Below are 26705 nucleotides of genomic sequence, written 5' to 3'. Positions count from 1 at the left end.
GCGCCACACATTTGTAGTGGGCGCGGCCAGTCTAGTACCCGCACTCTTACTACGAAGCCACGCTGTTGTAACGTGCAGAATGTGGCTTGGCATTGTCTTGCTGAAATAAGCAGGGTCCTCCCTGAAAAAGACATTGCTTGGATGGCAGCATGTGTTGCTCCAAAACCTAGATGTACCTTTCAGCATTGATGGTGCCATCACAGATGTGTAAGTTGCCCATGCCATGGGCACTAACACACCCCCATACCATCACAGATGCTGGCTTTTGAACTTTGCGCTGGTAACAATCTGGATGGTCTTTTTCCTCTTTTGTCTGGAGGACACGACGTCCATGATTTCCAAAAACAATTTGAAATGTGGACTCATCAGACCACAGCACACTTTTCCACTTTGCGTCTGTCCATTTCAAATGAGCTCGGGCCCAGAGAAGGTGGTGGTGTTTCTGGATGTTGTTGATGTACGGCTTTCGCTTTGCATGGTAGAGTTTTAATTTGCACTTGTAGATGTAGTGACAAACTGTGTTAACTGACAGTGGTTTTCTGAAGTGTTCCTGAGCCCACGCGGTAAGATCCTTTGCACAATGTTGGTTTTTAATGCAGTGCCACCTGAGGGATTGAAGGTCACGGGCATTCAATGTTGGTTTTCGGCCTTGCCGCTTATGTGTAGAGAGTTCTCCAGATTCTCTGACTCTTCTGATTATATTATGGACTGTAGATGATGGAATCCCTAAATTCCTTCCAACTGAATGTTGAGAAACATTCTTAAACTGTTGGACTATTTTTTTTGCATACCGTTATTCACAAAGTGGTCTTTGTGGTGTATTCAGTTGAATATAGGTTGAAGAGGATTTGCAAAATCATTGTATTCTGTTTTTTACATTTCACACAATGTCCAAACTTAATTGGAATTGGGGTTTTGTGTGTGTGTGTGTGTGTGTGTGTGTGTGTGTGTGTGTGTGTGTGTGTGTGTGTGTGTGTGTGTGTGTGTGTGTATATATATATATACTCAACAAAAATATAAACGCAACACTTTTGGTTTTGCTCCCATTTTGTATGAGATGAACTCAAAGATCTAAAACTTTTTCCACATACACAATATCACCATTTCCCTCAAATATTGTTCACAAACCAGTCTAAATCTGTGATAGTGAGCACTTCTCCTTTGCTGTGATAATCCATCCCACCTCACAGGTGTGCCATATCAAGATGCTGATTAGACACCATGATTAGTGCACAGGTGTGCCTTAGACTGCCCACAATAAAAGGCCACTCTGAAAGGTGCAGTTTTGTTTTACTGGGGGGGATACCAGTCAGTATCTGGTGGGACCACCATTTGCCTCATGCAGTGCAACACATCTCCTTCGCATCATCCGTGAAGAGAACACCTCTCCAACGTGCCAAACACCAGCGAATGTGAGCATTTGCCCACTCAAGTCGGTCACGACGATGAACTGGAGTCAGGTCGAGACCCCGATGAGGACGACGAGCATGCAGATGAGCTTCCCTGAGACGGTTTCTGACAGTTTGTGCAGAAATTCTTTGGTTATGCAAACCGATTGTTCCAGCAGCTGTCCGAGTGGCTGGTCTCAGACGATCTTGGAGGTGAACATGCTGGATGTGGAGGTCCTGGGCTGGTGTGGTTACACGTGGTCTGCAGTTGTGAGGCTGGTTGGATGTACTGCCAAATTCTCTGAAACGACTTTGGAGACGGCTTATGGTAGAGACATGAACATTCAATACACGAGCAACAGCTCTGGTTGACATTCCTGCTGTCAGCATGCCAATTGCACGCTCCCTCAAATCTTGTGACATCTGTGGCATTGTGCTGTGTGATAAAACTGCACCTTTCAGAGTGGCCTTTTATTGTGGGCAGTCTAAGGCACACCTGTGCACTAATCATGGTGTCTAATCAGCATCTTGATATGGCACACCTGTGAGGTGGGATGGATTATCACAGCAAAGGAGAAGTGCTCACTATCACAGATTTAGACTGGTTTGTGAACAATATTTGAGGGAAATGGTGATATTGTGTATGTGGAAAAAGTTTTAGATCTTTGAGTTCATCTCATACAAAATGGGAGCAAATCCAAAAGTGTTGCGTTTATATTTTTGTTGAGTGTATATATATATATATATATATATATATATATATATATATATATATATATATATATGACCAAATGGATAATTGACACTGTTTGTAATATAAAATGAATGTGGAAAATTATTTGAAAATACAGCATTTAAAATGAAAAAGCTACACCCCATCTTTCAGATGCAGGTTTTAAGTTTATTTACAATTATATTCCTGTTTTGGTAGCTGATTATCCTTTTGAAATATTTATGGTTGCAGGATAAAATTCTGTCCCATCCATCTTTGCTGTTTAACAGTACTGCTTTTTAAAGTGTTTAATTATTAATGGGAATGGGTGGCAATTTTTTGGATATTTGGACGTCACAATGACCAAAACTTTGATGTGACCTCTAGATGGCGTGCCAGATCGTTTTTCCCTCATTCCCTATGATTTCTCACCATGATACCAGACGGCAAATGAGCGACATCTACTGGTCAGTCAAGACTACTACGGTGCCACCATGAGGAAAATCCATTTCAGGATTTAAGGCCTACTCTTGCCACTAAAGTGTTAAATTACAAAATCCTCTTATGGTGTTTTGCACACACACAGACTGCACATTAACAGAGATTGACGTATTGTGGCACGTGGTCCAGTGTGTTCCTAAACTGACGCGCACACTGCACGAAGCGACCACCATGGACTTTATGACAGACTCAGATGTGCAGAAGGTGAGCGCAAAAAAAAAAAAAACTGCAGCTTGGATTCTGCAGCATTTATAATTACCGCACATCTGTGATGAGCACTGTTGAGTTTGTGGGAAAGAGCAGAAGATGAGTAAAGTTTGCGTGTGATTTTAGGTTGGAATTAGATTAGAAAATAATGGCCTCCTCAATCAGGGGTGTAGACAGAATTTTTTTTGGGGGGGGGGGGTTAAGTAGTTGACTCCTGTGTGTGTGTGTTGTTAAAGGATAAATTAGTTTGTTTGTTTTTTTGAACAAGCCAAGTTATATTAAATTGTTAGCAATCAAATGTCTGGGTGTTGTGTTCACTGCATGTGAGAATTCCCACTATCCACAAAGGCAAAGGCTATACGCCCAACCATTGGGCAAATAAATATAATGTCCTACCTTATTCGCCTAACCCTTGGGCAGATACGTCATACACTGAACGTTACATGCACAATCGTTGGGCAGATAAATAGAATGTCTTATCTTATTCGCCCAACCATCATCGTGTATTTGACACTTTTTGTGCATCTAAACTACATTTTTTTACACCACTTTTTAAGGCTCTATTGTGGCGTATGTTTGACACATTTAATGGTGCCGTCTTTAATTACTGCAAAAACAACGCAATGGATGAAAACAGACAAACTTCATAAGCATTTTGAACGGAAGCCTGTTAATGACAACAAAACAAAACTAACAAAATGCTGCTTGTTGACTGTAAGATGGTGTTAGTTTGACACAGTTCCCTGGGTGTGATGAGCCAAACAGAACCACTTTAGATCAGAGCCCCTCCACGGGCTGTGAACCCTCCCGCAGCCTGAGAGAAAATATCCGCCTTTTTGATGAGCTTGTTGAGCTGACCAATGAGCTTACAAGCGCGCTCATTGGTCGGTTGTGGTTGTGCTTTATTGACCCAACGGTTGGGCGTATAGCCACTCTCATCCACAAACTGATTTACTAAGAAATCAATGCGAGTGAACAAGACAGCGATCTTAGACCTCAAAACAAACTCAAACCACATTCCTGAAAAATGAAATTGCATAGTGTAATTATTAATGTGGCGTTGCATTTTAGCATTACAATCCTGGTGACATTATTATATTTCTGCAAGCAATTAATGGTACTTAAATTCAGCATCTGCCTTCAGAGCACATAGTGAGAAAAAGAGAAAGTTACATCCACAAGTATTTGGGCAGTGGCATAAATTATTGTTATTATGAATGCACACAATCACAACGGACCTGAAATCAGGTTGTTATTACCTCCCCCAATGAAGTTGGACAGAGGTTACGTGATCGTCTGCATTTGTTTGTTCATTTGTTGGTTAGTTACCAGTCTCACGGGTGCAGTTCTGCATCTATCATCATAAAATTTTAACATACGGTTCAGATAATCCTGGAATAGAGTGAGTTCATTTTTCAAGGTAAAGGAAAAAATGAAATTGCATAATTAGCCATAACTTTGGAACTACTCACCATAGAAACTTCCAATTTGGCTCATATTGTTCCTTCTCCATTTTCACAGCCCATTAGTAATTGGACAAACTAAATATAAGGACTATTGTTAATATGAACTGTCACTTTTAAAGGTAGTTTTCTTTCGACAACTTGGGGGATGGACATGTGAACTTCCAAGTCATTGTCCTGGACGTGATTTCCATCAAGTATAAAGAAATACAAATCTGTCTGGGATAGGCAGTTCTCCAAAACTAAGTGACAATACAGGGAGGAGGCTATAGGAGCAGCGAACTTTACCTGAGCGCTCGCTGGTGGCCATTTTTGTACACTGAAAACATTGCCGAACTCGATACAAATACATGTAAATTTCATCACTTTTCCAAAGGATCAGACTCATCAATAAAGTCAATGTAATGTATAATGCTTCATTTCAGGTCAGCCTGGTCAGCCTGGTGTATAAATCTCATTGTTCCAGGCAGTGATAGCTATCAGCTGACTGTTAGAAGCAAGTTGGAGACAAAACCAAACCAGCTGATTTTAATAGACAAGCAATACAGCCTGAGCGTGTTTTGAATGAATGAATGAATAGAGCCTTTATCATCATTATACGGGTGATTCTTTAACTACGGGCACTATTGGCCTTGTAAATGTAATTTCCACCACACCATTGCCTTACAATATAAAGCGCCTCGGGGCAACTGTTTGTTGTGATTTGGCGCTATATACATGTGCTCTGATGTCACTGTTTATCTCCATAGAAACTACCCAAACAATCTTTCATACAAACTGTTTAGGGACATTACAGTGTTGTGGTGGAAATTACGGCAATAGTGTGGGACAACTACATTTTGTTTAAAAAAATCACAGCAGTTGTATGACATTGAATACCCCAATTATGTTTTGATTATTTTACTGATATTTTATTCAGAGATATTTTAAAACATTAGAAAAAACGTTTCTTTACCATTCATTTTTATCATTGAAGATCAAAAGTCTGGGTGTGGGACAAGCACAAAACGGCAATATTTGCATATAATGATGCTGAAAAAAAGGTGAAAAAGTCATCATAGACTACTAGAACAAATTTCTTAACACACTTTCATTGTAAAGATAACTATAAAAGTGTGAAATTTCCCCTTTTTTATGTTTTTCATACAATATGATCGAAGGACATAATAAGTGCCCGTAGTCTAAGAATCATCCATACATATACATTTTTATGTTACATATACATATTGTATTGTATTGAGGTTTGGGGAAACACATAAAACAAACACTAATTCAATATTTTTATTGCAAAAGAAAGCCAGGGCCTTATCTGTATTAAGCCTTACCATGAACCAACAAACCAACTATTTATTTGTTTGAATATTCTGAAATTCAAGGACTTAGTTGTTTATAATCAATACAAACCAGGTACAGTGCTGTGAAAAAGTGTTTGCCCCCTTGACCCTTTACATGTTAGATTTTTATTAGGACATCAAAAAACAAAACACAAATTCAGGCCTTGTATATTAGAATTTCCAAAATCATGCTCTTTAAACTCACAGTGAAAGTAAATCTCTACACTTTGATATAAATTAATTAAAAATCCAAAATGATGGTGTGAATAAGTAAGTACCCCCTTTAGTATAGCACATGTAAACCATCACTTTTATATACAGTTTTCTTCGGACAAGTCAGGGGATGGATACGTGAACATTCCCAAGACACTGACTATGTCTTGGACATTATTTACATGAATTATGCGCTTGGTTTCAGTTCGGAAGGTCCTGGGTTCAAATCCCACCCCTGCCACATTTCTCCATGTAATGTGGAGTTGCGTCAGGAAGGGCATCCGGCGTAAAACCTGTGCCAAATCAACATGCAGATCCACCTTGGATTTGCTGTGGCGACCCCGAGTGCAAACAAGGGAGCAACCGAAGGGACTTACTATGAAGAAATACAAACAGTATAGCACTCTATGGTAAAGTAGATAGTTCTCAAAAGCTGAGTGACTGTACAAGAAGGTGACGAGTGAGGAAAGCCACCAGGACAATCCCTGAAGAAGTTATAGACTTCTGTGGCTGTGATTGAAGAGACTGTGCATAGTGCAAGTATTTAGTGTTGCATCACCAGTTAGACAGCTTCATGATGAAGTTGTATAGAGAAGGTTTCTAAAAAAAAAAAATAACAATTGAAAGTTCAGCTACAATTTGCCAGAAGGCACATTGGAGATTCAAGCATAGATTTGATATTTTATTGAAAGACAATTATTCTCTGTGCAACTCCACTATGAAGATCTACTCCACACAGATTTACCACCATAGAGTGCTATACTGTTTGTATTTCTTCATAATTCATGTAAATAATGTCCAAGACATGGTCAGTGTCTTGGGAATGTTCACGTATCCATCCCCTGACTTGTCCGAAGAAAACTATATATAAAAGTGATGGTTTACATGTGCTATATTAAAGGGGGCACTCACTTATTCACACCATCATTTTGGCTTTTAGATTTTTAATTTAATTTATATCAGACTGTAGAGATTTACTTTCACTGTGAGTTTAAAGAGCATGATTTTGGAAATTCTAATATACAAGGCCTGAATTTTTGTTTTGTTTTTTGATGTCCTAATAAAAATCTTAACATTTAAAGGGTCAAGGGGGCAAACACTTTTTCACAGCACTGTATAAAGCAAAAAACAAAGTTCTACCTCAGCATCCAAAATCTGTTTAAAATAAAGGACTCAGTTATAATTTAAGAGGAACATAATTACAACCCCTGGCAAAAATTATGTAATCACCGGCCTCGGAGGTTGTTCATTCAGTTGTTTAATTTAGTAGAAAAAAAGCAGATCACAGACATGACACAAAACTAAAGTCATTTCAAATGGCAACTTTCTGGCTTTAAGAAACACTATAAGAAATCAGGAAAAAAAAATTGTGGCAGTCAGTAATGGTTACTTTTTTAGACCAAGCAGAGGGAAAAAAATATGGACTCACTCAATTCTGAGGAAAAAATTATGGAATCATGAAAAACAAAAGAACGCTCCAACACATCACTAATATTTTGTTGCACCACCTCTGGCTTTTATAACAGCTTGCAGTCTCTGAGGCATGGACTTGAGTGACAAAACAGTACTCTTCATCAATCTGGCTCCAACTTTCTCTGATTGCTGTTGCCAGATCATCTTTGCAGGTTGGAGCCTTGTCATGGACCATTTTCTTCAACTTCCACCAAAGATTTTCAACTGGATTAAGATCCGGGCTATTTGCAGGCCATGACATCCTTTCAATTGATGGAATAAGAAAAGTGTCCAAAATATCAATGTACACTTGTGCATTTATTGATGATGTAATGACAGCCATCTCCCCAGTGCCTTTACCTGACATGCAGCCCCATATCATCAATGACTGTGGAAATTTACATGTTCTCTTCAGGCAGTCATCTTTATAAATCTCATTGGAACGGCACCAAATAAAAGTTCCAGCATCATCAACTTGCCCAATGCAGATTCAAGATTCATCACAGAATATGACTTTCATCCAGTCATCCACAGTCCACGATTGCTTTTCCTTAGCCCATTGTAACCTTGTTTTTTTCTGTTTAGGTGTTAATGATGGCTTTTGTTTAGCTTTTCTGTATGTAAATCCCATTTCCTTTAGGTGGTTTCTTACAGTTCAGTCACAAACGTTGACTCCAGTTTCCTCCCATTCGTTCCTCATTTGTTTTGTTGTACATTTTCTGTCGACACTTTGATGTCTTCCTTGGTCTACCAGTATGTTTGCCTTTAACAACCTTCCCATGTTGTTTGTATTTGGTCCAGAGTTTAGACACAGCTGACTGTGTGCAACCAACATCTTTTGCAACATTGCGTGATGATTTACCCTCTTTTACGAGTTTGCTAATCCTCTTCTTTGTTTCAATTGACATCTCTCCTGTTGGAGCCATGATTCATGTCAGTCCACTTGGTGCAACAGCTCTCCAAGGTGTGATCACTCCTTTTTAGATGCAGACGAGCAGATCTGATTTGATGCAGGTTAGTTTTGGGGATGAAAATTTACAGGGTGATTCCATAATTTATTCCTCAGAATTGAGTGATTCCATATTTTTTTCCCTCTGCTTGGTCTAAAAAAGTAACCGTTACTGACTGCCACAATTTTTTTTCCTGATTTCTTATAGTGTTTCTTAAAGCCAGAAAGTTGCCATTTGAAATGACTTTAGTTTTGTGTCATGTCTGTGATCTGCTTTGTTTCTACAAAATTAAACAACTGAATGAACATCCTCCGAGGCCGGTGATTCCATAATTTTTGCCAGGGGTTGTGTATATATAAATATACGAGGTCTGTCAATAAAGTATAGGTCCTTTTATTTTTTTCAAAAACTATATGGATTTCATTCATATGTTTTTACATCAGACATGCTTGAACCCTCGTGCGCATGCATGAGTTTTTCCACGCCTGTCGGTGACGTCATTCGCCTGTGAGCACTCCTTGTGGGAGGAGTCGTCCAGCCCCTCGTCGGAATTCCTTTGTCTGAGAAGTTGCTGAGAGAGTGGTGCTTTGTTTGATCAAAATTTTTTCAAAACCTGTGAGGCACATCGAAGTGGACATGGTTCGAAAAATTCAGCTGGTTTTCGGTGAAAATTTTAATGGCTGATGAGAGATTTTGAGGTGATACTGTCGCTTTAAGGACTTCCCACGGAGCGAGACATCGTGCAGCACTCCCAGGCGCCATCATCAGCCTGTTTCAAGCTGAAAACCTCCACATTTCAGGCTCTATTGATCCAGGACGTCGTGAGAGAACAGAGAAGTTGGTTTCAGCATTTTATCCGGATATTCCACTGTTAAAGGAGATTTTTTTAATGAAAGAATGAAATCCATGTAGTTTTTGAAAAAAATAAAAAGGACCTATACTTTATTGACAGACCTCGTGTGTATATATATATATATATATATATATATATACACTCAACAAAAAATATAAACGCAACACTTTTGGTTTTGCTCCCATTTTGTATGAGATGAACTCACAGATCTAAAACTTTTTCCACATACACAATATCACCATTTCCCTCAAATATTGTTCACAAACCAGTCTAAATCTGTGATAGTGAGCACTTCTCCTTTGCTGAGATAATCCATCCCACCTCACAGGTGTGCCATATCAAGATGCTGATTAGACACCATGATTAGTGCACAGGTGTGCCTTAGACTGTCCACAATAAAAGGCCACTCTGAAAGGTGCAGTTTTGTTTTATTGGGGGGGGATACCAGTCAGTATCTGGTGTGACCACCATTTGCCTCATGCAGTGCAACACATCTCCTTCGCATAGAGTTGATCAGGTTGTCAATTGTGGCCTGTGGAATGTTGGTCCACTCCTCTTCAATGGCTGTGCGAAGTTGCTGGATATTGGCAGGAATTGGTACACGCTGTCGTATACGCCGGTCCAGAGCATCCCAAACATGCTCAATGGGTGACGTGTCCGGTGAGTATGCCGGCCATGCAAGAACTGGGACATTTTCAGCTTCCAAGAATTGTGTACAGATCCTTGCAACATGGGGCCGTGCATTATCCTGCTGCAACATGAGGTGATGTTCTTGGATGTATGGCACAACAATGGGCCTCAGGATCTCGTCACGGTATCTCTGTGCATTCAAAATGCCATCAATAAAATGCACCTGTGTTCTTCGTCCATAACAGACGCCTGCCCATACCATAACCCCATCGCCACCATGGGCCACTCGAACCATAACATTGACATCAGAAAACCGCTCACCCACACGACGCCACACATGCTGTCTGCCATCTGCCCTGGACAGTGTGAACCGGGATTCATCCGTGAAGAGAACACCTCTCCAACGTGCCAAACGCCAGCGAATGTGAGCATTTGCCCACTCAAGTCGGTTACAACGACGAACTGGAGTCAGGTCGAGACCCCGATGAGGACGACGAGCATGCAGATGAGCTTCCCTGAGACGGTTTCTGAAAGTTTGTGCAGAAATTCTTTGGTTATGCAAACCGATTGTTTCAGCAGCTGTCCGAGTGGCTGGTCTCAGATGATCTTGGAGGTGAACATGCTGGATGTGGAGGTCCTGGGCTGGTGTGGTTACATGTGGTCTGCGGTTGTAAGGCTGGTTGGATGTACTGCCAAATTCTCTGAAACGCCTTTGGAGACGGCTTATGGTAGAGAAATGAACTATCAATACACGAGTAACAGCTCTAGTTGACATTCCTGCTGTCAGCATGCCAATTGCACACTCCCTCAAATCTTGCGACATCTGTGGTATTGTGCTGTGTGATAAAACTGCACCTTTCAGAGTGGCCTTTTATTGTGGGCAGTCTAAGGCACACCTGTGCACTAATCTTGGTGTCTAATCAGCATCTTGATATGGCACACCTGTGAGGTGGGATGGATTATCTCAGCAAAGGAGAAGTGCTCACTATCACAGATTTAGACTGGTTTGTGAACAATATTTGAGGGAAATGGTGATATTGTGTATGTGGAAAAAGTTTTAGATCTTTGGGTTCATCTCATACAAAATGGGAGCAAAACCAAAAGTGTTGCGTTTATATTTTTGTTGAGTGTATATATATATAGTAAAAGGGGTGGGTGTATATAAGCTTTTGCTTCTGCCTACACCCTTTTGGTCACATGTGCTATTGTAAAATCTTTTCTTTTTTTTTGATAAGGAGCTTTGTGTGCTGAATAAATCATTCATTCATTCACATACATACAATGAAATTTGTCCTCTGCATTTAACCCATCCTAGTTACAGTTAGACTCAATCCAACTACTAGGAGCAGTGGGCGGCCACAGTCCTACACACGGAGACCAAATCCAGATGTAGAAATGCTGCCTTGGTCAGGGGCAGAGAAAGGAGCAGACCCCAAATAAGAATGTTTTTTGATTATGGGAGGAAACCCACGCAATAATAATAAATGTAATAAACAATGAGAAGGAAACCCTGTGAGATGGTGTGTCGTTTGCATAGAGTTCACTTTGGTAATTACAGGAAACAGCTTTGCATGAGCAGATCAGCGGGCAGCTAGTCACGGAAAAATGAAATCTCGCCTTCGGATTTGCCACTTTGCTGGAAGTGACATGTACCCACGCCCTTCTATTGAGGGAAGCCACCAAGACACTCAGACAACTCTGATGGAGTTATATGTTTCTGTGGCTGTATTTGGAGAAATGTATAAACATGTGACTGCTGCATAGCCAATTAAACAGCTTCACGGTGGAACAGAGGAGGGTTGTCATACAAGAAATCAAATTAAATGCAAGTTGGAGTCTCCCATATGCCTTCTGGCGAACTGTAAGTGAAATTTAATGTCTTCTAGTGCAGCGGCTAAGAGAATATTTAGAGCAAAATCATGCAAATGGTGATACAAGCACCAAAGTTGGCACAAATGCTCCTTAGACATTACTCATTTGAATAAACCGACTGACCACTTGAATTTTCAGTAGGCGGCCAGGTAGGGGTCAATTGAATAATTACATAGGGGTCAAAATTAAAAAAGCTCAAATCATTTTGAAAACCACCACATTATTGTCTCATCATAAAGATTCCAAAAAGGTATAGTTTGGACTATCTATGACTGAATGATCAGAGGTTATGGGGTAAAAACAGCAAAAATGGTGACAAACATCAGTGTCAGTTTGTACAGGGGTCAAAAGTTAAAGTTCCTCCAATTTTGGTTAAAAAAAATAATATGCAAATTATTTGTTGAGGTAACAGGTGTTGTGTGTTGGGGGGTTTGGCTGGACATTTTGGTGTTTCTTTGCTCTCCAGGTGGTATGCAAACTGGTTTTTTGTCTGTGGAGAAGGTGCTGGCAGAAGAGTCCTTCACCCTCATCAGCATTATTAGCTGCACTTGTGGAGGATGTTCACGTGCAGACCTAATGACTTGCAGCACCTGTGGACATCATGCCTGTGAAGGAGGACGGGTGAGGGACACATGCTGTCAGCACACATCAGAGGTGATGATTGTCTGAATAAGTGTTAACAGTAATTTGATATTTTGTTACGCAGTATATTTGAACATTGATGACAATTGTGCAGCTCGCTTCTCACTGCCGTGGCGTACGGAATGATGATCCTCCACCTGTTGTGAGAAGCTGCTCATTTACATAAAGCTTAAATTCAGACCTGAATGTGTTGCTGATAGTGTGTGCCTTTGAAGGATATTTGTTGTAGCTGTTGACTTACCTCACCTTTTCCATCCTTCACAGAGTCAGTTTGTCGTGTCCACCTGGGGGGTGTTCGGCGGTGAGTCTGGGTCCAGAAGCGTCGGGCTTCGATCCATTTGGGCGCTGGAGAGCGCGCCGTCCTTCACCTCGCCAGACAAACGCACATTTATGTTGTACACAATTATTGCACAAAAGGGAAATAAATTTGTTTTGTTTTTGGAACCGCTTTCTGGTTATTTTAACGCTGGGTTCAGTCAGACGCTGGTCCGCTCCTCAACTCGCGTCTGCACATAACAACAGGGTTTTAAAAAGGAATAGTTCAGACCGTGTATCATGCTTAGTTATCATGTTACAGGGTCACATGTCATAGAATCCAATAGACGTTGACCTTGTTTGACCTTTACTTTGGAGACAGAACATTCAACACAATCAAAACTATTCCATTTATTAATCCTATTAGCTCAACCAATAATTTGCATCACTTTTTACCAAAATTCGAGGAACTTTAACTTTTGACCCCTGTACAAACTGAAACTGACCTTTGTAACCATTTGTGCTGTTTTTACCCCATAACTCCTGAACATTCAGTCATAGACAGTCCAAACTATACTTTTTTGGAATCTTTACAATCAGACAAATAATGTGGTGTAGTTTTCAAAATGATTTGAGCATTGTTCATTTTGACCCCTGTGTAATTCTTCAATTAACCCCTACCTGACTGCCTATTGAAAATTCAAGTGGCCAGTCGTTTTTTTCAAAAGAGTAATGCCTATGGAGTATTTGTGCCAATTTTGGTGCTTGTATCACCATTTGCACTTTTGTTTCAGTTATCTGCTGCACTACTCCTTTTGAGAAAATCCTTCTCTGGGTGATTCTTAGACTACGGGCACTTATTATGTCCTTTGATCATATTGTATGAAAAACAGAAAAAAGGGGAAATTTCACACTTTTATAGTTATCTTTACAATGAAAGTGTGTTAAGAAATTTGTTCTAGTAGTCTATGATGACTTTTTCACCTTTTTTCAGCATCATTATATGCAAATATTGCCGTTGCCGTGCTTGTCCCACACCCAGACTTTTGATTTTCAATGATAAAAATGAATGGTAAAGAAACATTTTTTCTAATGTTTTAAAATATCTCTGAATAAAATATCAGTAAAATAATCAAAACATAATTGGGATATTCAATGTCATACAACTGTTGTGATTTTTTTAAACAAAATGTAGTTGTCCTACACTATTGCCGTAATTTCCACCACAACACTGTAATGTCCCTTTAAACAGTTTGTATGAAAGATTGTTTGGGTACTTTCTATGGAGATAAACAGTGACATCAGAGCACATGTATATAGCGCCAAATCACAACAAACAGTTGCCCCAAGGCGCTTTATATTGTAAGTCAATGGTGTGGTGGAAATTACATTTACATGGCCAATAGTGCCCGTAGTTAAAGAATCACCCCTCTATGCCACTCCAGCCAAGTGAATATCTGTATCTGAGAAACTTCACAGGTTTTGAATTAGCTATGTATTCTCACCCACTGTTGTAATAATTACGAAAATAGCGACAGTTCTCGCAACAGCCTACTTTTCTTGGCAGTATATGGAGGATGGTTATGTGGTTCTGGACGGGCTCCTGGGTGTGCAGGAGTGTGAGGAACTGAGGCAGAGGATGGCAGACATCGTGTGTGAGATGGATGTCCCCGATCACTGTCGCATCACCTTCTCCACGCAACACGAAGAGCAGCTCCAAACCCAGGTGACCTCCTGCACATGTGCACGACGTGATGAGCGTTTTGTCACTCAGCTGCTGTTTTATTCCACATTGTTTCATTTCCATGCATCATGTTGCACGTAAAGATGCAGGTAATTATTTTTTCCACGTGTTTCTCTCAGCTCTAAGGCCCACAGCACAATCTTACCGTCAGCAGGCTAATCAGTGATCGATTGTTATGTGCTGATTGATCATGTGACTAATATTGACCTTCTGACCTGCAGGGAAATGCAGAATACTTTATCACCAGTGGCGATAAGATTCGCTTTTTCTTTGAGAAAGGAGTTTTTGATGACAAAGGTGAGCACTGATAAAAGTGTTTTCACCCTGTTCACAAAATGATTTGTTTATATATATATAATTTTTTTAATTTGCAGGTGAATTCATTGTGCCAAAAGAACAGTCTCTGAATAAAGTTGGACATGGTGAGATTCCTACTTTGAGTTTTTCAAACAGCATGGATAAACATTCCCAAACAGCCCTGACCCATTTTTTGTGTTTGTTTTAGCGCTCCACGCATATGAACCTCTGTACAGAAAGGTGACACATTCACCAAAGGTTCAGGTGAGTTAGCTGTTAAACAGGCTTCAGATAACGTAGGCACCAAATCATCCCATCATAAACACCACTTAACACCCAATGGTGTTCTTATAGGGCATAGCCAAGAAGCTGGGTCTTGTGCATCCTGTCATTTTGCAAAGCATGTACATTTTTAAGGTAAAGTACCCGCCCACCTCGCTAAATAAATATTTGCATATGGCTGTCAATCACAGTATATTAGAGATTGAGCGAATAAGATTTTTTATTAATTGCTTCTGCTCACTCCCTTTTTGGTCACACATGTCACTGTGGAATTGTCTTGTATATCAGTTTTTGTTGTTGACGAGTTGTGTGCCAAATAAATAAGTTCAAAGTTCAATTACATCCAAATTAGATGAACAGATGAGTCTGTCACTCACTTTAGATTTTATTTTATACTGTATGTGTTGTGTGGGCCGCCAGAAGAGGAGGTACTGCTGGCCCACCACCAGAGGGCGCCCTGCCTGAAGTGCGGGCTTCAGGCACGAGAGGGCGCTGCCGCCTCCAGGAACAAGCCGTGGTGACAGCTGTCACCCATCAACCATGACAGCTGTCACTGATCATCTACTCCACATCTGGAATAAAAGCAGGAAGACACCTCCACCACATTGCCGAGATATCATCTTCATCAAGAGGTAATATCCTCAGCCTTTGTGGTAATTTTCTAAAATCTATCTATTGTGAGTGTTTGCAGGAGTACCGGTCCTTAGTTTGTGGAGGCTGTGCAGGACGGCACTCTTTTTCCTCTGAGGGATCGCTGCAACACGTATTGAGTGAGAGGTGGAATTCCCACCAGGATTGTTACTGGGTGTTCACACACCCACACTTGACTGTCTTTGCTTTCTGCCAGCAGTACCAGATCCGACACGCCGAGACGGTGGCCACCTGGGGACTTCGGGACTTGGCGGCTCCAGTATCCCTCCGGTTCGGTGGCGGTGGAAATCGTGTGGTTCCAGTTCGTCTCCAGACGGGCGTCTCCTATCGTCGAGCCTGCCCACGCGACACCTTTATTAATTGACTTGTGTACATTCTGTAATCTGCTGTGTTTGGTTGTGACATTCACAACAGTAAAGTGTTCTAATTTAACTCCTTCCATTGTCCTTTCATTTACGCCCCCTGTTGTGGGTCCGTATCACTACACTTTCCCAACAGTATGTGTGTTAGGTACTGTGGAAGAGATTTAGGCAGATTTTTGCAATAAAACTTTGTTTTAGGTTATTTGCTGCAATTTATCAGTTAATTGGGTTGATTTTAATCAGGTTTTTACAATCCTTTTATTACTGAGTGATCATTAGTAACTGTTTTGTTCTGTCATGTCCTCGTGTTCTCATCAGTTGAAAATTTCCTGTTTTGTTTTTTATTTATTTCCATAACAGACTAGATTCTTTAATAAAACATGTTACATTTTCAGTTTTCTTTTCCAATGACTCAACTGTGTGTATATATATATATATATATATATATATATATAAAACACAAAAGTGCTGTAATTGCTCCACCATTTGTTCACATTTTCAACTCTAATATGCTGTAAAATCTTTCAGTGTAAGATAATTCTGGAGCTAAGTGCACCTATTCGGTTCTGTTTATTTTCACTAATTTTTTCCAACATTTATTTATTGTTCTACAATATGAATAAATACTCAATAAATAAGTTGCATTTTTAATTTCAAAGAACCAAAACATCAATTTCCGCATTCGAGAAGCTCTAATCACAGTACATTTGGCATTTTTACTCCAGAAAAAGTAACCTAAACCATTAATGGGCTAATGCTTTCAGCGTTACTGTGCATCAACCTGTCAAAACTACCCATAAATCTGCTATATGCCATTTTGATATCACATATAATTGTTCTGTTTCCTTATTTTACAGCAACCAGGAATTGGTGGTGAAGGTAATGAAAAGGTTTTTTATTATTATTATTATTTTATTATTAAATCAAAACTAGACTTTTCAACCTGGGCTCTATTTTAGATGGATTTGGCTTCAACTTTCACTTTGGATAAAAACAAACATAATTGTTGCAGAATTCAGTGAGAACACTTAAACCCAACAACATCTAAAAATAGGGAACACTTTGAAAAATCCCAGGTTCCTCAATTTATGAAGGTGAGAAGAACTACTGATATTTTGACTTGCATGATTGTTTTTGTTTTTGTTTGTTCACAAAAGTTGTGTTTCATAGTGACGCCACACCAGGATGCCACATTTCTGTACACGGAGCCTCTGGGCAGAGTCATGGGGCTGTGGATAGCTTTGGAAGATGCTACAGTCTCCAATGGCTGTCTCTGGTTTATCCCGGGGTCACACAAAAGTAAAGCTCACAAATTAAACCTTTTTTTTACTGCAAAATCACTGTAGATTTTTTTTAATTGCTTAGTATCATGCACTGTATTTATTTGTCCCTCTTATTGTAGGCAACATGGGCTGCTTCCCACAATTTCACAGTTGTCGTTACATTCTTCCCTATTTTTAGGAGGTATTACACGCCGTATGGTACGAACCCCACAGAACACGTATCCACTGACAAACTTTATCGGTAGAGAGCAGAACTATGATGACACGTTGTTTGTTCCTGCACCTGTTAAAAAAGGTAAGTACCCTTGACCTGCCCTGAAAACTAAAGGATGGTATTGAAATGAGTTTGATTAGTGCTCAAATTGACCCAAAAGCTTTTTTCTATTTGAACCTGGAATATAGAATGGTTCTTGGATCTGTTTTGGCCTCTTGTCTCCAGTGATACGCAGATAAATATTTCAAAACAAAGCATATTTTTTTTACTGCAGACTTTTCGTACTGTGTCGCAAGCTGCCCCACCAGACTGGTTGTCTCATCTTAATTTGGGAGACATGTTATTCCCAATATACTAAACCACTTCCTGTCTGCATTTCTTCAAAATTATATATGCCCTTTACTGTACAGTCTGTACATTTAATATTTGACCTGATAATGACAGTGGTCAAAAGAAAAAAAGATAGGTTCGACAGTGTTTCTGTCCATTACTATGATGATACTACTGGCAGTATTTGCAAGTTATACCTTGCTAATTATGACACAAACATTAAGACAGACTGACCAGCAGTGTCTGAGATGCGACATAACCTCCACAAAATCATGCAGTTTGACAAACAGGTGGAATGTAATGAACTTTTTATCCTTTCTCATTTTTAATTTTTAGTCCTTGAACATTGGGTTGTGCAATTAGAGCTTTATCTGATTGTAGAATTTATATATATATCTATATACATAAAGGGCTACGTCTGTCTGTCTATCTGGGATAAACTCCCAAACTATACTATGTAGCCCTAAAAACTATATACAGTAGTGCTCAGAATAAAAGTAGTGCTATGTGACTACAAAGATTAATCCAGGTTTTGAGTATATTTCTTATTGTTACATGGGAAACAAGGTACCAGTAGATTCAGTAGATTCTCACAAATCCAACAAGACCAAGCATTCATGATATGCACACTCTTAAGGCTATGAAATTGGGCTATTAGTAAAAAAAAAAAAAAAAAAGTAGAAAAGGGGGTGTTCACAATAATAGTAGTGTGACATTCAGTCGTGAGTTCGTCAATTTTGTGGAACAAACAGGTGTGACTCAGGTGTCCTCTATTTAAGGATGAAGCCAGCACCTGTTGAACATGCTTTTCTCTTTGAAAGCCTGAGGAAAATGGGACATTCAAGACATTGTTCAGAAGAACAGCGTAGTTTGATTAAAAAGTTGATTGGAGAGGGGAAAACTTATACGCAGGTGCAAAAAATTATAGGCTGTTCATCTACAATGATCTCCAATGCTTTAAAATGGACAAAAACAAACCTTTTTTACTAATAGCCCAATTTCATAGCCTTAAGAGTGTGCATATCATGAATGCTTGGTCTTGTTGGATTTGTGAGAATCTACTGAATCTACTCGTACCTTGTTTCCCATGTAACAATAAGAAATATACTCAAAACCTGGATTAGGGTTAGTTTTTAGCCATGTAGCACTACTATTATTCTGAACACTACTGTATATTCTGAATCCTCATGACATGGGGAACAAACTAGTGTGATTTTTTTTTTAAGTTGAACTGAAAATTACCCCAAAATAGCTGGCTGTGGGTATGACCAGGCAGATTCAAATTTCCAGCCCTGTGTATGTGTTGGCTGTTTATTTAATCCCTTCCTTCAGCTACTTTATGTTCTCAACTGTTAAGCACCTGAGTGTCCTGTACAACCCAGTTTGCCTTGCTGTCTGAATTCATTTTTTGTTTGTAAAATTGCAATGTAAAAACAGTGAAATACACCACTAACTTAATTTTGATTCATTGATATTTACATTTACTGTTACCTACCTTTTGTGTGTAATTTTATGAATTTGATTACAAAACAAGGTCTGCATGAAGGACTTCAAATGTGTTTATAGTTCAGCTGGACAAACTTTAGCCCATTAACTATTATATTTATAAGACATTAGCATTACAAAAACAAATGTTGGGCAATTGTTTTGATTAAAATGATTGCCATTTGGCTTATGCCTAAGAGGTTAACCCGGGAAGTGCCAGGTACCCCAGCTAGTGTGTGTATATATATATATATATATATATATATATATATATATATATATATATATATAGTGTGTGTGTGTATAGGGTACGTCATGTCCCAAAATCTTCTAGACTTCATCAAAATATCTGGATTTGGTGATACCTCAGAGTATCTGCTGAAATGTTTCCATCTGTGTCATACAAGTCAAGTTGTGGTGACTGTGAACATGTCTGAGGGTCTGCGAACAAAGGGGAACAGAATGACAGTATTGTGGGGTAAAGCTGTGCTCTGGAACCATGCATCTCTTTGCGCAGGTGCTGTGATCCTGATCCATGGGGAAGTTGTGCATCGCAGTGCTCAGAACACTTCAGAAGACTCACGCCATGTTTACACGTTCCACATCATGGAATCTCAGAATACTCGCTGGAGTCCAGACAACTGGTGAGACCTCATCAAGGAGAAACAGTCAGTTCTTTGCAGTCACCTTAACACCTTTACCTTTCTATACCATTTTTTTTTTTCTTAAAGGTTGCAACCCACTGAAGCTCTTCCATTCCCATCTCTCTACACAACATGATGCAGCAATGGGGTTTTTTTTGTGTGCATTTTATGAAGACTCGTCTTTGTCTTGAAGGAGGATGAAATCATTGAGTAATTTTAATCTGGGCAAGATTGCTGTAATTTAATATGCATTTTGTTTCTTAGCATAATTTGTGTATTCCCATGAAGAGTTACCTCAATATCAAACACACAAAAAGGATAACTGATGATTTTAATGAATGCAATACTTTATAGAGAAAAGTTAGAAAGAAGTATTAATTTTAAGGAATTTTAATTATATTTAAAAAAAATTCAAAGGATACTCCATGTTACCAATCATATTTACACATTTTATTCAAGGTCTAAACTGTGTCAAATTGTTAGTTTGAAAAATTTCAAAATTGTGTCAATGTGGGAGTGCAATTTTTTTTTTTTTTTAAATAGACACAAAGAGCATTTTCACTTTTAAAAAATATGTTCATTTGAAGACGTACAGTACTGTGCAAAAGTCTTACGCATGATCTGAAAAAAGAATAATTGGTAAATGTGAAATTATAAAAGTATTAAACATTTTAAATAAAAATAAGCCGGTGCAACTACCTTTTACCTTTATAATTTAACATTTCTCTGGGAACTCATTTAACAAAAACACCAAATTCATTGATTTTTATCCTATTTGTAGTTTTTGTGGAGCATGAGCTTATAAAATAAGTTTTCAGATTTTTCTGAATCTCAATGTCTGTTTCTTTAATAAAATAGAAAAAAAACTTTAAAAATTAACATTCATAAATTCCATATTGGTCTTTTACTAGCAATAAGAAATATCACAAAAAAACAACATTTATACAGAAGCAATGGGGGTGCTTAAGACTTATGCACAATAGTGCATGTGACACGAAAATAATTTCAGCCTTACATGTGAAATAGAAACTGCAGCACAACATCCATACCTCTCTTCAAGTGAACAAAGTTAACATTTGTTCATGTTCGTGTAAGTCAAAGTGCAATTACTTGCAGTAAGACATTTCAGACAATGAAAAATGAAATGGCAAAAACACAATGTGCTAATAAATTATAATGTATACCAGCAGTCCAGCACCGTCATCTGAGAATGGGAACCAAGCTGATGAATTTTGAAGAAGTTTCCAAAAATTAAATAGATTGGGATAAAACATCAATAAAGAAACCTATTTTAAATAGCCTACGATTCATCATTTGCACGCACGCACACACACACAGTTACCAGGCTCAGTATCAAAAGGAAATTCTCTGTAGTTATACTGTAAGACAAGTTTACCTCTTATGGGTCCCATGAAATCACAGAAATATTAAGGGTGACAAACACTTCTCAACAAGCTAGGCTAGGTGTGTTCAAAACAAATATTAAAGACTGCAGCCATAAACACAGATAGTGCTTATTAAAAAAATCTGGGTCTCCAATTTTTTGGTGTTTATCACTTTAAATAAAAACCCATTCCTTGCCACGCCCTCCTCACCTCATTCTCCTCTAGGGTATGTGGGTGTGCCACACATGGTCCAGACTGGGTCATATTAAACAGGACTACAGAGATGGACTTCTATCCATCACACGTTAAAACAAATTGTTTGAAACCAAATCATCACTCACAGCAGGACAATTCTTACAAGTACTGTCACAGAATAATGAGACTTTGACAAAGTTTATCATGAATCCCAATAGAGGAAACTGTAAAAGGTAGATGTGCAACCAGTTTTGCACAATATGACCTCTTTGAGCCTTATAATAGACTGCAGCCTGTCCAGGGTGTACCTCGCCTCTTGCCCAATGACTGCTGGGATACACTCCAGCTCCTGTAATCCTTAAATGGAATTAGCGAATTCCAAATATGGATGGATGGATGGCCCATTTGAAGAAAGCTGATTTACCACACAAAAACATATGATACCTGTGTGTTAGAGTAGAGGATTTCACATTAGTGTCATGCATGAGCAATGTTGCATCATGAGTTTCTTCCACATCCAAGTATAAACTTGCCTTGTTTCAGAAGGGCTTCTTGCCAAGTGTCATGCTTTCATCTACAATACTAATAGAATATAGCATTGTTAAAGCAAATACGCTCTACAGTCCTTCATATTGCCAATCGGAGATGCAAAACAGTGCTATAACAATGAAAAGGTTGATTTTGAAAGCAAACGCTAGCATTTAAATTATGTTCTTCAAAGGCAATACAAAGGCATGTAACAGTGTTCAAAAACATGACAATGTACTACAGAAGACCAACACATCTCACTAATGAAGAAAATGTAATTTAACAGCATCTATACCATCCAGGTCTGTCTTCAGTGTGTGTATGAAGGGCACTGTCCACCTTGCCTTACATAATTGTGCTCAGTGTAATGGTGATATGCACTGAAACCACACCTCTCTGCTGTCACCATAGAACTGGAACTTGAGAACCAGCAAATTTTTCACCCGTTGGAATGCCTCAGTCATTACCAATAACTCTTCCCAATGCCAATTTGATGTCGCAAATCTGGTGTCTTAATGTCATGACGCCAAAGTCTGCAACCGGGCAATTCCATGAGGTTGTCATATTCGTTTGTTACCACTTTCAATGGTCCGGCTGTGATCTGGTCATCACAGAGACTTCTTATTCTCAACCAGATAAAGAAATAAAAGACAAGCCATAATTCTCTGGGATTAGCTACTGCATAAGTCACAGCAGGACCACTGAAAGTGGTAATGGACATGACAGTCTCATGGAATTATTCATCTAGAAACAAAGAAAATGGCTGCTTTGATACTGAAAAGATCTACATTTTTTCCCAACACAAGAAATTGATCAGAAAATGACAAATCAAAAAAGAATCAGAATTATGAGAATCAATATATCAATAAAATTGCATGAATTCCTATACAGAAGAGCTGAGACCAGTTCCCTTGTCTTTGTAACATGGTAGACAGATGAGCTCCTTCAAAGCACCCGAACTGATGTTGAAATTATGTGATTTCAGTGAAAGATTACCAATTTATACACACCAATGTCACATCTGCTACCACATAAAATGGGCAGCCGACTCTTTCGTAACGCCACTCTGGATTCTTCTCATAAATACGTCCATCTTCTCACCTGATTAGAGCAACTGTTCTTTTTTTGTGCTAGCTAAATCAACTTTCTTTGTTTATCAACTAAATGTCCAGTCAAAGTAAGAACAGGATGAGGAGGTAGAGCGGGAGGAAGAGGTTGTCTATCTGGGAGGTGTACGCCTCCAGCATGGCCACCAGAGCGATTGAGCCAACAATCCATGAGTAAGTGGCGTTCAGATTAATGCTTGCATCGAAGATGAGGAATATAGCCACGGCAATGATCTGAGCAAACACTGATGTTACTGTTCCCTCCATGGTTTTTTTAGTGCCAGGCCAACGGATCTCCCCCATGGTGCTGCCAAACACAGATGCCACAGTGTCTCCAACTCCTACGGCCAGCACACCTGCATAAGGCACCAGACCGCTTGCACCGGGAAGCAGCTTCTTAGAGGTGCAGGGACCAGGGAAGAGCCAAATGGGCAGAGACATTCCCAGCAGCAGGTAGACATGGGTCAGAATGAGAGGCCCGGAGTCCCGCTCATCCAGGAATAAGGTGAGCAACTGTCTGAGCAACTGACCCAGCGGTCTGATTCGGAAGTAACGCACATATTCCAGGAATAAGAAGATGGCCAAGCAGCCCACTGATGCCACGTGGAGAAGCTGCCTGTCATATATCAGCCCAGGGACATATGTGGCCACAACAATCAGATGAAAATACTTGCGGACCACAGTCGAAGCCTGGTGCTTCTTGGATCCTGATTCACGTTGGTAGTTCTGGTGTAAAACAACGCAGGTGGCCACGATAGCCAGAAATACCCAGTATCCCAGCAGACAGAGTCTTCTCTCATTAAACGTGACAAAGTCCAGCAGCCACATGAGGGGGTGTCTCCCGATGAACAGGGATAACCATGGCATCAGGATTCCCAGAGCCAGAACGACTGTCATCATGTGAAAGAAAAGCGATGACACCCAGGTTTCAGATTCCATGAAGCAGAAGAGCAGGGCAAAGAAAACACCTAGCAACAGTGAACCCACCACAGCCACTGGCAGGAAATAATTCACCGGATCTCCTTTTACCTCTGCCAGGTTCAGGGAACGTTTGATGAGCTGGTTCACAATGAAGCTGATTCCACCCACAATGAGAAGCGCCTCTCCTGGAGTGAAGCAGCGCGGCAACAGGTAAAGCACAATGAGGCTGAGATAGACAAAGATCAAGAGTACTTCCAAGACCTCGATGACCTCGGACACGGTCAGCGTCTGTTTCGTTGTGTACAGAATGGCGCTACCAGCCATGCCAGCAATCACACAGGTATTTGTTGGTACGGGTCTTGTGATACCAAGTGCAATCAGGGAGAGAAACAGAGCCAACATCATGCCTGTGATGGTGATCACCATAGAGAAGCGCTCAAAGTAGACATTCCCTGAAGCTGAGCATTTTTCTCTCAGTGCTAGACCGAGTAATGGCATCACCATGGAGGCCGGCACAATGCCACTGTTTGCTGCAAGGCGGAACTGAAACACGGCACCCCCTGACTTGAGCAGACGGTCCCACTTGTGCTGCACATAGAAAGCTTGGATAACCAGGGCTATACTGCACCAGGAGTGCTGGTTCCAAACTGCCATGTGGACACACAGTACCACGGCAATTACCACAGCAGACTCCACGAGTACTGGGTTGATCTGCATGGCTGCGAGGCTGAGGTCCACAGAGAGAAAGGGCAGTGGGTCAATGTAAACGGATGGCCTGCAGTGACAAGGACCTGTCAGTTCCTCTCTCTTGTACACATAGTCATCCACAAGCTCTTCTCACTTTGTGAGGTCTTGATCTGAAGAAACAAGAGAAAATAAACACATTTATAAAAAAAAATAGTAAGAGGTGTTGCACTACTCCAATACAAACCCCACAATAATAAACTGACTTGATAAACAAATAATAAAAAATGTATGCTATAGTTCAAAAATGTTGGCACCATTCTGAATCCTTGATAACATTCACGCTTTTTTTCCCTCGAGAAACTGACAAACATATGGACAAATGTCCTTAGTCATAATGTCAAAGACAATGAAGGGAAAAATGCGGATCTACTCCATTATCCAAATTCACGTCATAATTTAACAGATTGTACCAAACAAAACAAAAAACCTTGTCTATTGATTCAGCCCTGTATTCCAATATTTAGCATCCAAGACGTATTAATGATACAAACTATTATCCATAATAATTATCGCATAGGATTTGGGTTATTCATCAGAATCAGATTTTATTGCTAAGTATATGTTGACATTCAAGGAATTTGATTTGTTGAGCTGTTGCAAAAATAAGGGCAACAATATAAAAAATAATATAAGATGAAATATAAATGTAGAGAAGGCTGAAATTCTACTCATCAGGATGTACTTATTTAATTATTGAAAGGTGTGCAAAATATACAAAAATGATAACTTCAAGCAATGACAATCTGCAGAGTGTGAGACACTGGGGTCAAAGTGGGAGGACAATGGACTTCTGAGCCAAATGCAGTGGGTTAGAATCCTAGTCATGTTATGCATTTTATCTTTTTCTACTTCAAAGTAAGATATTACTGAACGTGAACCATAATGCTGGGTATTTTAAATAAAAATGGGTGCCTTACTAATAGCAATTTATGGTTTGCTTATCGTACTACAACAAAAGCAACAGCCCCAAAACAAAAAAATGAAATCTTATAACACCTCTGTATTTGTGGCTTCTTCTGTCACTAGTCTTCTGAAATGCTCAGTCCAGAGCTAAATGAAGTCTAACGTATTCAGTGTTGTAGAAACGGTCATGAATCTATTCCAACTTGTCTAAATAAAACTGGCTGCAGAAATGACTATTTGTATCAAGGATAACCTTTATATGTAGTGTGCCCACTTACTTATGACCTCTAAACTGCACAAAAATGACTGAAATTCCTTTATAGTTAATGTGACATTTTTGTTAAACCCCTTGCATTAAAGCTTAAAGTATGCGCTACATGCACACACAATAATGGTTCATTTAATCTCCATTGTGAAGTAAAACAATAATACCAAAACAGTTTGTATGTCCTGATCTTACCCTCTGTGTGAACTTTGGTCCTGCTTTGTCATGAACTTTGACCACATTCACTCAGTCTGTCTTTTTGTTGCTGTGACCAAAGACTAATCCAGCTGTGAACGGTCAATGAATGTAAAATAACTGCTACTAATAGTAATTCCTCCTAATTTATCCATCTTTAAGCCTCACTTACGTGACAAACTGTAATTAGGCCAAAGATGCTGCAAACCTCGTTAACATCAAGCTAACAGTCCGTAGCTACTCACTGGTAGCAAAACGGAGAACAGAGCGAGAAAATGTAAAGCTGTAACTGATTCATTCAGTACGTACCACATCAGTGCACTTTTACCGGCACAGAGGCGTGTGCTCAGATGCCTTATCTGCTGTTAGATTTTTTGTCGGCTGTAGCTCCTCTCAAAACCAGAAGAAAAGAGCCATGGTGACTGCCCGGTGTCACCGTCTTCTTCTTCTGCATCCTAATTTGCGGTTGGTAAACTAGTTGGTTTGTTACCGCCACCTAAGGGACAGGAGTGTGATGCAGCATAATGCCAGAAAATGAAAAAGAAAAGCTGAGGGGTTGGTCAAATGTACCATTAAATAGGACACAGTCTGTCAGTCGTCATTGACCTTATTATTGAATCTTAAGGCCAGTTTGTTTGCATGTTAACCACCTGAGTTACCAGCCGTGATCTTGACATATATGGACACTCACTCATT

At 39.6% G+C, this 26705-nt stretch overlaps 2 protein-coding genes across 3 annotated transcripts; one reads left to right on the top strand and one right to left on the bottom strand.

The window, feature by feature from the left end:
• The first annotated feature begins 2729 nt into the window (after positions 1-2729).
• On the top strand, positions 2730-19907 carry phyhd1 (phytanoyl-CoA dioxygenase domain containing 1). Of its 2 annotated transcripts, XM_034192369.1 has the most exons (11): positions 2730-2805; positions 14040-14198; positions 14438-14513; positions 14591-14638; positions 14722-14777; positions 14868-14930; positions 16666-16687; positions 16979-17107; positions 17270-17386; positions 19638-19764; positions 19852-19907. In XM_034192369.1, exons 1-11 carry the CDS (start codon positions 2773-2775, stop codon positions 19898-19900), a joined length of 879 nt encoding a protein of 292 aa, XP_034048260.1. In that variant the 5' UTR covers positions 2730-2772; the 3' UTR covers positions 19901-19907. The 2 variants fall into 2 exon arrangements, with proteins under 2 accessions (XP_034048260.1, XP_034048261.1); XM_034192370.1 differs by lacking the exon at positions 14868-14930.
• Positions 19908-20169: 262 nt separating this feature from the next.
• On the bottom strand, positions 20170-26488 carry dolk (dolichol kinase). The gene is made up of 3 exons (XM_034192368.1): positions 26319-26488; positions 23044-24756; positions 20170-23012 (listed from the first exon to the last, which is right to left on the bottom strand). The coding sequence occupies exon 2, from the start codon at positions 24614-24616 to the stop codon at positions 23045-23047; it is 1572 nt and encodes a 523-aa protein (XP_034048259.1). The 5' UTR covers positions 24617-24756; positions 26319-26488; the 3' UTR covers positions 20170-23012; position 23044.
• Positions 26489-26705: the final 217 nt, after the last annotated feature.

The sequence above is a fragment of the Thalassophryne amazonica genome, chromosome 17, assembly GCF_902500255.1.
Source record: "Thalassophryne amazonica chromosome 17, fThaAma1.1, whole genome shotgun sequence".
NCBI classification, from domain to species: domain Eukaryota; kingdom Metazoa; phylum Chordata; class Actinopteri; order Batrachoidiformes; family Batrachoididae; genus Thalassophryne; species Thalassophryne amazonica.
Note: the sequence above shows the minus strand (reverse complement) of the source record. Positions and strands in the feature narration are given on the sequence as shown.

Bases quoted from the DNA above. Each gene is read 5' to 3' on its own strand.
- phyhd1 (XM_034192369.1), top strand. From the start codon at position 2,773: ATGGACTTTATGACAGACTCAGATGTGCAGAAG. The intron at 14,514-14,590 runs GTGAGCACTGAT...TTTAATTTGCAG, and splicing joins AGGAGTTTTTGATGACAAAG to GTGAATTCATTGTGCCAAAA. The intron at 17,387-19,637 runs GTAAGTACCCTT...CTCTTTGCGCAG, and splicing joins TCCTGCACCTGTTAAAAAAG to GTGCTGTGATCCTGATCCAT.
- dolk (XM_034192368.1), bottom strand. From the start codon at position 24,616: ATGCAGATCAACCCAGTACTCGTGGAGTCTGCTGTGGTAATTGCCGTG.